At 38.7% G+C, this 15,500-nt stretch overlaps 1 protein-coding gene across 1 annotated transcript in view; it reads right to left on the minus strand.

Annotated features, from left to right (window-relative positions):
* mv (lysosomal-trafficking regulator mauve) overlaps nt 1–15,500 on the minus strand; it is a 546,555-nt gene that overhangs the window by 255,632 nt on the left and 275,423 nt on the right. The window contains exons 20-21 of the mRNA XM_068229176.1: nt 15,243–15,370; nt 10,404–10,775 (exon numbers count right to left, since the gene is read on the minus strand). Of these exons, the coding sequence (XP_068085277.1) occupies nt 10,404–10,775; nt 15,243–15,370 (500 nt within the window). The remainder of the gene's footprint in view (nt 1–10,403; nt 10,776–15,242; nt 15,371–15,500) is intronic.

Genomic DNA, 15,500 nt, shown 5'->3' on the forward strand with positions numbered 1-15,500 from the left:
ACACCTTGTCTCTGTTGGATAAAATCTTTCCTGGTTACATTGTTAATCTGTTTCACCTTGTCCTCACCACTACATATTTCAGGTTTTATGCTACAATATACGAACAAATGGATGGGGTTGCCATGGGATCTCTGCTGGCACGAGTCATCGCTAATTTCTATATGCAAGATTTTGAAGAGCGTTGTCTTCAATCTTGCATGCTCAAGCTTTCCATCTGGTTGAGATATGTCAATGATACATTTGTTATCTGGCCCCACGGTGAACATGAATTATCCATATTTTTTGATCACTTGAATAGCATAAATCCAAACATAAAAATTTACTATGGAGACAACGTGGAGGATATTTGCCATTCTTGGATGTTTTGGTTTCAAAGAAATCAGATGGAACTTTAGGTCATTCAGTTTACCGTAAACCTAACCATACTAATAGATACCTTCATGGGTCCTCTCATCACTATCCTTGCCAAAAGCATGCTGTGCTTAACACCCTAATCAGCTGAGCGAGGGAAGTTTGTGAGGAGGATAAATTAAATGGTGAACTTGTGTTCCTGACCAGAACATTTCTGAGCAATGGCTATTGAACAAGGAAACAGACTGACAAAGTGCTACATCCTAAGCCAAAAGACAGATTGTCACATGATTCTCGTCCTTTGAGTCTGGCCTTCTTGCCATACGTACAATCTGTCACGGATAGGATTGGCAATATTCTCAGAAAGCACATTATCAAGACCATTTTGAAGCCTAATATCATCATAGGCAATTGTTTGTGATCTGTCAAAGATCCTATTGGTTTAAACTGTGCTGGAATATATATGATTCATTGCTCCTGTGGATCGGTTTATGTAGGAAAGTAGCAACAAGGGTTAAAGAACATCACAGGCACTTACGTCTTTGCCAGCCAGAGAAGTCTGCTGTGGCAGAACATGGCATAAATAATGACCATCAAATAATTTTTGATGCAACTTCTGTCATTTGTAAAAAGAAACATTTTATTCCAAGAACCATTCGTGAGGCGATAAAAATCGCTCAATGCCCGAATAATTTCAACAAAGATGACAACTATATACTGAGTAGGTCATGGCTACCCTCCATAGTTAACTCGTCAACATCTTTCTCCGTGACTCTGAAGACCCTGGAATGAACTATATTTTTAACAGGGTCTCTCTATCTTGAGTCTGGTTAGTATGGAGTGACAGTTGCCATTATGCTTTGTTACTGCTCTGAAGATGATCCTGGTCGCAGGATCGAAACGCATCAGCTGGTATTTAATATTACACGACCTAATATCCCCAAATAATTAACATAATGTTAAATAAAATGTGTATAAATGTTAATCATCATCATCATCATCATCATCATTTCTTCGCTCCAGCAAGCTGGGTGCGGTTGTGTACGAGCCTCCTCCAGTTTGTCCTATCCATCTACAGATGCTGCTCATATATGTGACGCCAGTTCACATCTCTAATTTCAAGGTCCTTCAATATCTGTTTTTCCCAAATATCACAAGGTCCTCCTCTTGGTCTCTTCCCAGGAACATTGTGGTCAAAGTATGTTCGAGGAGTCCTGTGAGGGTTCATTCTTTTCATGTGACCATACTATTGTAATCTCTTCACTTCTAGAGTCTCCAGCAAGCTTCTTTCCAATCCAAGCTGTTGCCAGTTATACACATTCCTTATTTTATCAATTTTTGTTTTTTGTATCAAGAACAGAGGAACTTCATTTCTGTTGCCTGAAGATGACTCTTTGTTGGTCCAGTAAGTATTGCTGCTTCCAGGCCATATGTCAATATAGGTACTAGATATATTTAGTACAAGCTGATCTTGGAAACTAACGGAAATGTTTCATCTCAAAGTATTTGACATACAGCGTGATAGCATTTGGAAGCCTTCTGTATTCTGTTGCCAATCTCTTGATGTATGGTATTGTCTGTCTTCGTTCTGCTGTTTTTGAGACCTAAGATTGTAAAAGCTTCATGCCAGAGATCTAGCTTAGTTTGTACTTCCGCTTCTGTCTTACCCCATACCATTACATCATCAGCAAAACCAGGGCATTAGTTGTTGGATCCTTTCTTTTAACCGCTTTCAAAACTTCACATCTATTATGATTATGAAGAAAAGTGGTGAAAGACAACTCCCTTGGTGGACTCCACACTTCGTTTCTTTTTTTGCTAGGGGGCTTTACGTCGCACCGACACAGATAGGTCTTATGGTGACGATGGGATAGGAAAGGCCTAGGAGTTGGAAGGAAGCGGCTGTGGCCTTAATTAAGGTACAGCCCCAGCATTTGCCTGGTGTGAAAATGGAAAACCACGGAAAACCATCTTCAGGGCTGCCGATAGTGGGATTCGAACCTACTATCTCCCGGATGCAAGCTCACAGCCGCGCGCCTCTACGCGCACGGCCAACTCGCCCGGTACACTTCGTTTCAAACCAACCTGACATTCCATCCTGCACCTGGACACAACACTTGGTTTCATCATATAATTGTTGTACCCGTGCTATGATGTCATCGGGCACTTTCTTATGTCTCAAACATTCCCATAAATGCCTGTATGGTACATGGTCCGATGCCCAGAAAACAGTTATAAGTGTTTTACCTTTCTCCCAATACTTCTCATAGAGCATTCTGGTGGCAAAAATGAGGTCTATAGTTGATCTATGAGGTCTAAATACATATTGTTCCTCCTCAAGTGTAGGTTCAACATATTTTCTAATCCTGCTCTGAAGGATGGATTCGTAGATTTTGGGGGCATGTGACAGCAGAGTTATACCTCTGTAGTTGGTACATTTCTTTCTATCACCTTTTTTCAACAATGGGATGATGACTCCTTGCTTCCAGTCATTGGGTATTACATTCTCTTTCCAGATTCTATTTAGTACCCTGTACATCCACTGTTGTCCAATCTCTCCTAGTGCTTTGATCATCTCAACACTTAATTCATCTGATCCAGATGATGTGTTGTTTTTCAGCTTAGATATTGCTGTATCTACTTCCAACCATGTCAGACTAGTGGTATTTGTACTGTCAAAATCATAAGGTTCGTAGTCTAATGGAGTGACATTTTCATAACAGTTCAGCAAAGTTTCAAATTGCCTTTGGAAATCCTGTAATATTTTGGTCTTATCCCTAGTCACGTCACCATTAGGAAGTTCTACAGATTGGATAGATTCATTTTGAGTTCTTCTATTCTTAAAAATACTGTATAACTGCTTTTTATTTCCATCCTACGTTATTTTGGTAGCCATATCTTCCTTGCATTTCTGCAATAAATTTTACGCACGGTCTGCTCATCTCTGGAATCTTCTACCATCTGAGGTAAAACTGCTTCCTCTTCCTCACTTCCTGCGCACAGTAATGAAAATGTATATCTAAATATCAATCCATATGTGATGTATATAACTTGTATAAATTAGAATTCCAAGAATGATGTGTGCAAGTACAGTTGAATGTGGGCGAATGTGTATGTGCGCACGTGTGGGAGTGGTTGTGAATGAGCGTGTACACAGGGGTATGAGTGAGGGTGACTAGGTCTTAATCAATCAATTACTATTGTAAGAGTACAGTATTCGGAATGTAAATAGGTAAATTTGAAATTGTCTACACATATGTAAATATTCAGTAGAGTTTATGTAAACAAACATGTGGGGATGGAGGCACACTTCCGTGTATGTGGGGTTTGCTGTTTCTCTATCCACCACCGATTGTACATGTACAATTTAAGAAAAATAAATAAATAGGCATAGGGATGTGGCAAACCCATCGCCCAGTGGGAAACCACTGCAATCAGCTACCTGAATATTAGCGGGAAAACCATAATGTTTGTGGGATATGGAGGAAATGCTTACTCCCAGTCCTGAACAACTTAGATGAAATAAGGCAGAAAGCCTTCTTCATAATTTCATAAAATCATCCTTCATCTCTCATCTTCACCTTTCCAAATAACATTTAAAATTGTTTCTGAAGGATTTATCCTCATCTCAAGGTGACACCTTCTACCACGAAAAGTCTTTTGAAGAAGAATTCTACCGACTGTAATCATATATTGCAGAAAAGGCAGTATTTGGATGTGGTGGGCTGTCATTCGGAAGATTATGATGGATCGGAGCATCTGAAAACTCAACAGCCAGCATCTACACAAAAAACTTCAAAGAATTAAACATAAACAAATCTCTTTCTTCTCGACACACAATGTTAACTCTTTGTGGCAAATTGGAAAATTAAAGATTGTCACTGACATCATGGACAAACATAAAATTCTAATCATGGCCCTTCAAGAAATAAGGAATAGTGATCAAGGCCCAATAGAATCACAAGGTACCGACTGCATAAAGGAATCCCTGGAAAACGAATGATGAAAAACTATCTGCAGTTTGGTAATGGATTTCTAATAAATCTCAAAATCATAGATTCAATTGTGGAATTTAAATCTAAAACCCCGAGACTTGCAACACTAATTCTGCAAAAAAATTCTACAAAATTATCAATGTACATGCTCCCACTCATCAGAAAAATAACACATTAAAGGATAAAGCAGAAGCTCAAAAATTCTGGGATCTCCTAGATCAAACTTCAATTAACATACCTTCATCACACGTTAAAATTCTCCTTGGCAATTTCAATGCACAACTGGGACAAGAAAGAAGGTACCGACATATCATTGGAAAATGGCCAGCACATAAGATGATGAATCAAAACGGTCAAAGAGTGGTTGGATTATGCAATGCAGAAACCACAATCTTATCTCAAAATCAACATATTTTAAAAGGAAACCTTACTAGTTAAAAACTTGCAAACAACCTGATTCCTGAAATGAATGGCAACTGGTCCACGTTTGCATGGATAAATTTTACCATCGTGAAATCTACAATGTCAAAGTCCTAAGGAGGGACGACTCAGGGTCAGATCACTACGCTGTTGCGATCAAAATAAAATTAACTCCAAGGGTTAACAAAAGACTTCCAAATAAAAATAGAAAAAAAATTGACTCTACCACCTTAATAAATAATAGGGAGTACTATAGGAAAACAGGAGAAGCATCTGTCAACACTAATACATCAGAAGAACTCACCACCAAACTAAAATCGATAGCAGAAGAGTTAGCTCCAACAAATCCTAGGAAAAAACACAAATGGTGTGATGAAGAATGTGACCAGGCAATTGAGAGAAGACACCAAGCTTGGATAAATCATCAAGCCCAAAAATCAGACAAATCAAATTTAGAACTAATAAAACAAAGAAAGTCAACACATAAAATCATCAGACAAACCAAACATCTTAAAAATACCTTACAAAGGATAGAGGAGCGTTTTAACAAAAAACGAACACAAGATTATTATAAAACCATTCGTGAATACCTTAAAAATTATGAGCCCCCAATATTAATATTGTGAGATAAATCAGGAAGGTTAGCCCATAGTAATCAAGAAAATTCAGATGTACAAAGACTGTACTAGCTGTGTACAAATTGGGGAAGGTCGATCATCATGGTTTGAGACCAAGAGTGGAGTTCAGCAAGGAGTGCACTGTCCCCACTACTCTTCATCACTGTTATGGACAATATAATGAAGAACATCAAGGAAAAGGAAGTACAGACCAGACTCAATGTATGGAAATCCCGGTTCCAGGAATATAACCTCAACATCAGCAAGGCCAAGACAGTGGTGATGGCAGTCAACAGAGAAGAGTGTCCAGCAAGTGTAAAGCTAGGAGACCACCAGCTAGAGCGTGTGTGGATAGTTTTCCTTACCTTGGAAGTGTAATCTCCAGTGATAATCTGGTCAGAAAGGAAATTACAAACAGGGTGCAAAAGGGATCCAAATTCTACCAACAAGCAAGAACATTTTTATGGGATGACATGATTCCAAAAACGGCCGAATTGATGATGTTTAACAGCTATTTCATACCAATATTGACCTATGGTATTGCAGCATGCACCCTCACAAAAAGAGATTCATCAAGACTGCAAGCATCAGATCCACCATCCAGAAGATCAAGATGGACAAGTTAAGTAATGAGGAGATGACGAAAGAAGCCGGAATAAACACATCCCTATTAGAATTGGAACATCCAGACCATGGTGGTATGGGCATGTGATAAAGATGGAGCCTACAAGAACAGCCAGAATAAATTTGGAAAGACAGGTGGAGGAGAAAAGACCTGCAGGAAGACCTAAAACCCAATGGATGGATATGATCAAGGTTGATCTAGTTGCCAGCGGATGGACAGTGGATGATGTTCTCCATGACAATTTGTATATGGACAGGAAGAAGTGGAAGAGGCTCATTAGCAGTAACCAGGAAACTGGAACTGCACAATGATGATGAATCAAGAAAATGCAGAGATCCTCGCAGAGACATTCAATAAACTTTTAAATTGTGATGACCCACTGGAAACGCTGGAAGTAAATACTGACACACCAGTTTTAACCACCCCAGGTCTAATAGATCCTCCAACTATCAATGAGGTAGAATTTGCAATTAAGGAACTAAAAAATTGTAAGGCATGTGGTGAAGACCTAGTCTTTGCAGAAAACTGGAAAAATACAGGGAAACCAGCAATCATAAATTTACATCAGCATCTAGTCAAAATGTGGATCACAGAGAAAATCCCCGAACACCGGACCTCAGGCGTAATCCATCCATTATTCAAAAAAGGAGATAAAACTAATCCAAACAATCACAGATGAATAACCCATTTGGACTGCACTTACAAAATTTTCTCCCGCATAATTTACAATACGATAAAAAAACAGTCTGGAACCACAACTTGGAGAATACGAAGGAGGATTTCGCCAATACAGAAGTTGACCAGACCAAATTCTCAGCCTGAAACTAATAATGAAATATTACAAATACAGAAATAAACAGCTGTTTATTTCATTCATAGATTTCAAAAAGGCTTATGATAGTATACACATACTCTCTTAAAAATCCTTAGATCATATGGCTTTCATCCCAAATTAACGAAAATTATTGAACTAACTTAAAAAAAAACCCACCTAAAATCAAAATTGGAGCAAATCCCTCAACAAGGACAAACTGCCTAGGGTTTGCAGACAATCTAGCTCTTTTAGCCCTTGACATCGAAGAAGTCCGTACTCAGATCACCAGTCTCCAGAAAATTGCATTAAAAATAGGATTACAAATATCCTTTGAGAAAACTGAGATCTTGCCAATGAAACCCCTTGACATAAACAAAGTCATCACAAATGATCAAAAAATTAATGTAGTCCTACAAATTAAATACTTTGGAGAAATCATTATGCTCAACTTAAGCAAGAAAGCAACATGGATAACTAGAACCAACAAAATGAAAAAAAGCATGTAGTCCTACAAATTAAATACCTTGGAGAAATCATTATGCTCAAGTTAAGCAAGAAAGCAACATGGATAAATAGAACCAACAAAATGAAAAAAAAGCACAATTTTTAACCTGGTCAACTTATAACATCAAATGCTTGTCAACAGACACTAAGATCCAACATACAAAACTGTAACTTTACCCGAAGCCACTTACGCTTGCAAAACCTTGTTCAAAATTTAAAATGAAAGAAGAACTGATCAGCTCCTCAAACCTGAAAGAAGAATTATTAGAACTTACATAAATAAAAAGTATCAGGTTGAAGGAGTCTGTACAATCCTCCCCAATGAAACCAACTATCGAGAGAGTTACCCAGTTACCAGCACGATGAAGAAGAAAAGAATCTCTTATTTCTTTCACATCTTACGATTACCAGAAAACAGGGTTTTACAACAACTAGTGATGAGAAATCTGGGAAAGAAGACAGGAGGGCATTGGATTAAGGAAATTTAAGAGGATCACAAAACAGTTGGACTCAAAATTACAGATGCAGAGAACAAGAATAAAGTTACCACCCTTCTTAAGAATTTTCAACCGAAATGATGCAAAGAAGGCCTGTAGAGATTTCGGACAAATTAAGAACACTGCGATCAGAACGAATGATGAAGTACTGGGCAGATAAGAAGAATCAAAGAATCAAACAGTACAACCTTCAAAGAAAAAAGTGTACATGGAAGACTCAAGTGGTCCAATGTGGCCAATAATAATAATAATAATAATAATAATAATAATAATAATAATAATAATAATAATAATAATAATAATAATAATAATAATAATAATAATAATATCTTGCAAAAGCAAATAGAAGAAATTTGGAACAAGGAGACCCTACCCGAAGATTGGAAAATAGCTTTGATCCATCATTACACAAAAAAGGCAGCATGAAGAACATCAACAACTACAGAGGAATATCTTTGCTACCCGTGACTTACAAAATTCTATCACTTGCCATCCTGGAGCGTTTGGAAGCACAAGTCGAACATCAAATAGGTGAATACCAAGGAGGGTTCAGAAAAAGTCGCTCAACAGCTGAACAGATCCAAAATCTCAAAACGATCATCAGATATTGTACACTAAGGTCCAAGCAGTACGTGTCTGCCTTTGTGGACTTCAAGAAAGCGTACGACTCCATTGACCGGGAAGTCCTGCTAAAAATCTTAAATGAATTTGGAGTTGATTTGAAACTGCTGGCATTAATTAGAGCCACCCTGACCGATACAAAATCCAAGGTGAAGATCCACGGATGTCTCTCGCATTCCTTTGACATCAAAACAGGAGTCCGACAAGGTGATGGGCTATCCCCGATACTCTTCAACTGTGTTCTTGAAAAGATCATCAGAACCTGGCGGGTGAGATTACAGGAAACCAACTACAGTCCACTGAGAATAGGAACCAAATCCAAGGGGATCGCAACAGACTGCTTAGCATTTGCCGATGATATTGCTGTTCTCTCAAACGACATAGAAACCGCTAGAACTCAAGTTGAAATTTTAAAGGAAATTGCTGAACAAACTGGTTTGCAGATATCGTTTGAGAAAACAGAAGTAATGACTAACATCAAAGAGGCTCCACCAAAACTCCATACAAAATACGGGGACATCACCCAAGTAGACAAATTCAAATACCTGGGTGAGATCATCATGAAAAATGGACTGGACAAAGAAGCACTTCAGGAGCGAGTACACAAACTAGAAATAGCCTACCAAACATCCCGCACAATCTACAACAAAAAATGCCTTTCCCAAAACACCAAGATACGTCACTATGAAACAGTTCTGAAGCCAGTAGTTCTATATGCAGCCGAAACCCTGTCTCTAAATGCCAACAAAGGACTCCTTGAAGAACTGGAGAAAAGAGAACGCAAAATTGTGAGAGGAATCTTGGGAACAAAGTACAGAAATGGAATCCATCAAAAGAGATCCAACAAGGAAGTCTACAGCAAAATAGAAAAAATTACCGACACAATCAGAAAAAGACGGGCACGATTTTACGGTCATCTGAAAAGAATGGACGGAAGAAAGTTAACTAAAGAAATCTTTCAGTTTTTTGATTCAAACCCCAAAACCACAATTCCCTGGTTTAGAAATACCAAAGAAGACCTGCAAATGCTACATATCTCAGCTGAAGACGCCCTTAACAGAGATCTCTTCCGCAAGAAAATATTGACGAACGGGCTAAACCGAGACGAGCAGCCGAAGAGAAGACACGGTGCCCCTTGGACAGAGCAGGCCCACTCACAAAGAATGAGGGAAATTTGGGCTCTAAAGAAGGCCAAGTTCAGTGTCAAATGCAACAAGACTTAACGTGGTCCTTGATGGCCCCAGCGAATTATATATATATATAAAACAACAACAATGGCATTACTAGCACTGCTTATACCTCAGTCACTTTCATATTGTCCAAGCCAAGGACAAGACAGATCAATGAAATTTGTTACAATGACGGCTGAGAGTGCGGAAGGTGTGAGCGAGAGGCTACAATGCCAGCAAAGCAGTGATATTTTGGGCGGGCCAGCAGTGAGCAAAATAACACCACAAGCAAATTGTTAAGGTATGCGATAAGGAAACTCCTGCACAGTTGCTGGAAGCTGGCTAGCAATGAACAGGGGCTCAGAATAATTTGGAAGCAGAAACTGGGGGCTTTCTGGAGAAATTTTCACAGGCCCATACAAAGAGTGAAATTTGAAGCACAAATCAGTCTTGAATCAATTGCAAGTGAGCACGGGGCAGTTGATGGATGTGAGGCAGTGCATCAGCAAGGAGTACGATAGTTTTAATTATATGAAAAGTAGCGAGTTGTGAAGTGAACTCCTCTAGCAGCGAGAACGAGCTGTGAGAGACTGTGTTAGAGAGCAGTTCAACGTGCTAGAGGGCTGTGGGTTTGAGCACGTTTGTAAAAAACTCAAACCCAAGTAAACTATAAATACAGTTGATGGTAAAAACACACTATCGCTCTGCACAGTCATTTTAGTTTTAAGGACCATTACAACCTTCCCAATATACTGCAGTTTTCAGAGGGAGGTTGACAGAAGACACTTACCACTTCCTCAGTCTCCATAGTAAATTTCTCATAGCCTCCAATTTCTTCAATTAATTTTTTCCCTTCCTCCTTGTTCCATTTTTTAGTGACATCCTCACTATTCACGACACACATGTTGTTGATGGTCTCTGCCCTGGCCATAAGTTTGTTATTAGATATTTCACTACAAAGGCTGCTCTGCACAGAAGGTTTACGGATTATATCCTGTTCACTCGCACTGTTTGTTTCCTTATAGCTACCAGCAATACCAGAATCAATGGCCAGATCATCAACTTTGTTACTGTCCATAGGAAGTGAAGCACTGCGATTTTCCTTCTGGTGAGTATTATTACATTCTGGACTGAGCGTAGTATCCCCAGAACTCTGCTTTATCTGAAAAGAAAAGAATACGTTGTAATATCAAGATCTTATCAACAGCTATAACTTGAAAGGTTTCCGGTGGCACAAAGATGAGAGTAATAGGGTTGGGAAGGTAGCAGTCATGGCCTTAATTAAGGTACAGCCCCAGCATTTGCCTGCTGTGAAAATGGGAAACTATGTCAAAGGCCTTTGATCGGGTGTATCAGGGAAGATACTGAAGAAAATAACGGCTACTGGTCCAGACAAAGGAGTGGTTGATTGGGTGGCTACATTTCTATAAAACAGATCTCAGAGAATTAGAGAAGGTAAAGTATTATCTGATCCTGTAATGATTAAGAGAGGGATCCTGCAACGCAATAATATGGGACCTTTATGTTTTCTTTTTGTACATTAATGATATAAGTAAAGATTTGGAATCACTGATAAGACTTTTTGCGGATGATGTTATGCTGCATATAGTAGTAAATCAGTTACAGGATTGTGAGTGACTGCAAAAAGACCTCAACAGTGTTCTGAGATGGACAGCAGACAGTGGTATGATGATAAACAGGATGAAACTCAGATTGAAAATTTCACCATGAGAAAAAGTCCACTCAGTCTTAATTATTATGCTGATGGGGTGAAAGTACCTTATGAGGATCACTGTATAATACAGGGAAAGATCTTCATTGGGGTAATCATATTCACGAGATTGTAAATGAAGGTCTAGATCTCTTTATAATGATTATGGCAGTTTATTAAGGTTTGTAGTAGGGGTTTAAGGGAGGAAGAGAAGTCAGAAATGGTGTAGGTCTCATAATTACAAAAGACTTAAAGGAATACCTAGAATTTATGGAAAACATAAATAATAATGTTATTTGCTTTACGTCCCACTAACTACTTCTTAAGGTCTTCGGAGACGCCGAGGTGCCGGAATTTAGTCCCGCAGGAGTTCTTTTGCGTGCCAGTAAATCTACCGACATGGGGCTGTCGTATTTGAGCACCTTCAAATACCACCGGACTGAGCCAGGATCGAACCTGCCAAGTTGGGGTTAGAAGGCCAGCGCCTTAACCGTCTGAGCCACTCAGCCCGGCGAAAACATAAATAACAGGTTGATTAAGGTCAGATTGAGACTTGAAACTGGTGTTACAGATATAATTCAAGAGTATGCTCCACAAACAGGAAATACAGATACAGATCTAGAGGAATACCTTGAATATCTGGAAGGCCATATACAGGACAAACAAATTGTGATCACAGGAGACATGAATGCCCAAGTAGGTCGGGAAAGAAAAGGAGATGAAGAGATTATAGGTCCGTTGAGATATGGGAAGAGAAACAATGCTGGAGATATTTTGGTAGACTTTCGTAGAAGAAATGAGCTGATCATTGGTAACACATGGTTTCAAAAGAAAAATAGTCAAAAGATAACAAGATATAGTTGGGATAACAAAATCAAAACTCTGATAGATTACATTTTGGTCGAGAAAGGTAACAGGAAAATATTGGTAGATGTAACAGCCCTCCCAGGTGAATCTTTTGAAGGAGATCACAGAGTTGTGATAGCTAAGTTAAAATGGGAAAGATAAAAAAAAGATGACAGATTTTTTTTTTTTTTTTTTTTTTTTTTGCTTTACGTCACACCAACACAGAGAGGTCTTATGGCAATGATGGGACAGGAAAGGCCTAGGAATGGGAAGGAACCGGCCATGGCCTTAAGGTACAGCCCAAGCATTTGCCTGGTGTGAAAATGGGAAACCACGGAAAACCATCTTCAGGGCTGCCGACAGTGGGGTTTGAACCCACTATCTACCGGATGCGAGCTCACAGCTGCGCGCCTCTATCTGCACGGCCAACTCGCCCGGTATGACTGAGTTTAGACAGAGCAAGCTAAGGGTGTGGAAACTGCACGGGAAGGAAATAAATGAAGAGTTCCAGACACACATTAAAACAAGTATACCTAAGGAAGACAATGGAGGGGTCAAAGAAGAATGGGCATACTTAAAAACAATCATGGTGGAGTCTGCAGAAAAGATCTGTGGAAGAGTATCAGGAATGAAGAAAGATCAAGAAATGCCCTAGTGGAATGACAATGTAAAAGATACAGTTAAAAGGAAGAAACAAGCTTGGAAAAGATGGCTGAGAAACGGAACAGAATGCAAAAAATAGAATACAGGCACTGCAAGAAGGAGTGCTCCAAGGTGGTTCAAGAAGAGAAAAAGAAATGCTGGCAAAAATTCACTGAATCTCTGCAAGAAGATACAACCAGAAACAAAAAGATCTTATTCCAGTGGGTTAAAAAGAAGAAAAACCCAGGTGAAGGTGCTAACTTCATTAAACATGAACAGGAGGAAGTGATGACACAGAAGCAGAGGTGGGGAAAATACTTTGAACAGCTTTACAATGTACAAAATACCTTGGTACAAGGAGAAATTGAAGAACCAGATTTAGTGTAGATGGAAGATAAGGAAAACGAGGTAACCATGGCAGAGATTGAGTGGGCCACTGAAAGAATGAAACGAGGCAAGGCAGCTGGAATTGACGAGGTTACCATAGAAATGATAATAGCAGCAGGAGCAGTTGGTTTACAGTAGTTGTATAGACTCTTCAGAGTGATATGGAGAGAAAAGAATGTTCCAAAAGAGTGGACGAAAGGGGCCATTATACCAATTTTCAAGAAAGGAGACAGGAAGCAATGTGAAAATTACAGAGGAGTGACTACCCCATACAGCTCAGATCCTTGAAAGAATCATGGATAAATGAACAAGAGACAGAGTAGAGGGAAAATTGGCAGAACACCAGTATGGATTCAGAAGAGGCAGGTCCACATTTGACCCAATATTTACAGTACATTGCGTCAAATGATGGAAAGGTATTGGGAATATGGAAAGGATATGGTAGTAACGTTTCTAGATACTGAAAAGGAATATGACAGTGTCCAAAGGAATCTGGCATGGAAAACATTGACAGAGGCACAGATTGGGAATGAAACAATGCAGATGGTAATGGCATTGTATCACAATTGCGAAAGCTGTGTTAGAACCTAAGTGGGTCAAACTGAATAATTCAGAGTTGAGACAGGCTCAAGACAGGGAAGTGTATTGTCTTCCTTACTCTTCATTATCATCATGGATAGGATTCTACACAATATCAAGGAGATGATGATTTATGGAATGAGATAAGAAATTTTGGAATGAAGGTTAGTACTGCAAAAAGCAAGACTTTGATCATGACGAGAGGTAACAGGGGAGTGATAAAAACAGGAAATGAATCTCTTGAAGTAGTGAAAAATGTTAAATATTTGGGCAGCGTGATGTCACAAGATGGAAATTTGGATGGAGAAACTGATTTAAGAATACTGCAGTCTGCAAGTTTCTACCAGTGTGTGAGAGACATTGTATGGAACAAAGATGTGCCAATGAAGTGCAAGAAGGTTTTATACTCATCTTACTGTAAACCTATACTGACCTATACTTCAGCAGCCTGGACGTTGACTAAGCAGAATCAAGTAAGATACAAGCAGCTGAAATGAGGTTCTTGAGGAGCATACAGGGAAAGACAAGAGGAGATAGAGTATGAAATGAGGAAATAAGGAAATAAGAAGAAGCGTGGAAGTGTGTAAACTTCAAGAAGAGATTGATATAGCAAAGCTAAAATGGTTTGGACACATGATGAAAATGCCAGGAGAGAGAATACCAAAGAGAACATTCGTAGATACAGAGACTGGAAAGAGGCCTAGGGGACGGCCTAGAATGAGATGGAGGAACTCTCTTGTGGACTGTATAGCAAATAGAGGAGTTGATAGCAAAGTACAGAAGAGGAATGGTGGAAAGATCGAGTAAGGTGGAGGGCTTTGGTACACTACCCTACCCAGAGAGAATCTGGAAAAGGGAATGGATAAAGAAGAAGAAGGAGGAGGAGGAGAATAATAATAATAATAATAATAATAATAATAATAATAATAATAATAATAATAATAATAATAATAATAAGAATAAGAAGAAGAAGAAGAATAAGAAGAAAAAGAAGTTTAAAGGGTAAGACCCCAATTAGAGTATGGTTAGAGTATTACTACATACAAGAAATGAAAAAGATCCAAAGGTTCTGGGTGATTTCCAGCAAAAGAGTTGTGTTATGAAAATGTTGCAAATTTTGGGCTGGGAAGACTTGGGAGTAAAAAAGACAAGCTGCTTGACAAAGCAGTATGTTCTGAGCTGTCAGTAAAGCGCTGACATGGAATGATAGATCATAATATGAAGATCAAGTTGGAATTCATAAGGAGAAATTGGGACAAACAACTTAATCTTTTATAGGAAGAAAATTAGGAATTGGAGTAATTTATCAAGGGAAATATTTGAATAATTTCTCTAAGTTTCTTGAAATAATTTAAGAAAAATCTAGGTAAACATTAACTGATAGTGAATCTGCTGCCTTGTTGACAGACCCAAATGCAGGTCAGTGATGATTAATTTGACTGACTGATAATGAATGAAACTTACCTGAAGATTAGTAAGGGCTTTATTCAACTTTTGTGGATCAACTGGTTGAGCAAAATTATCTTTGGTGTCTTTTGAATTCCTATTGTTAATCTTTCCATTCGATTCAGCATCTCCTAGCTGGAATAAAACTGTAAGAGACTCTCGTTAAAATAGGGATTAGAATCATGATAATATATTATTAGTAATAAGGTGTTGATAATAAATATATATACACCAAACAAGCATCATACACTAGACAAGCTGAGTTAGGTCTCCTTC

Source organism: Anabrus simplex, chromosome 9, assembly GCF_040414725.1.
Source record: "Anabrus simplex isolate iqAnaSimp1 chromosome 9, ASM4041472v1, whole genome shotgun sequence".
NCBI lineage: Eukaryota > Metazoa > Arthropoda > Insecta > Orthoptera > Tettigoniidae > Anabrus > Anabrus simplex.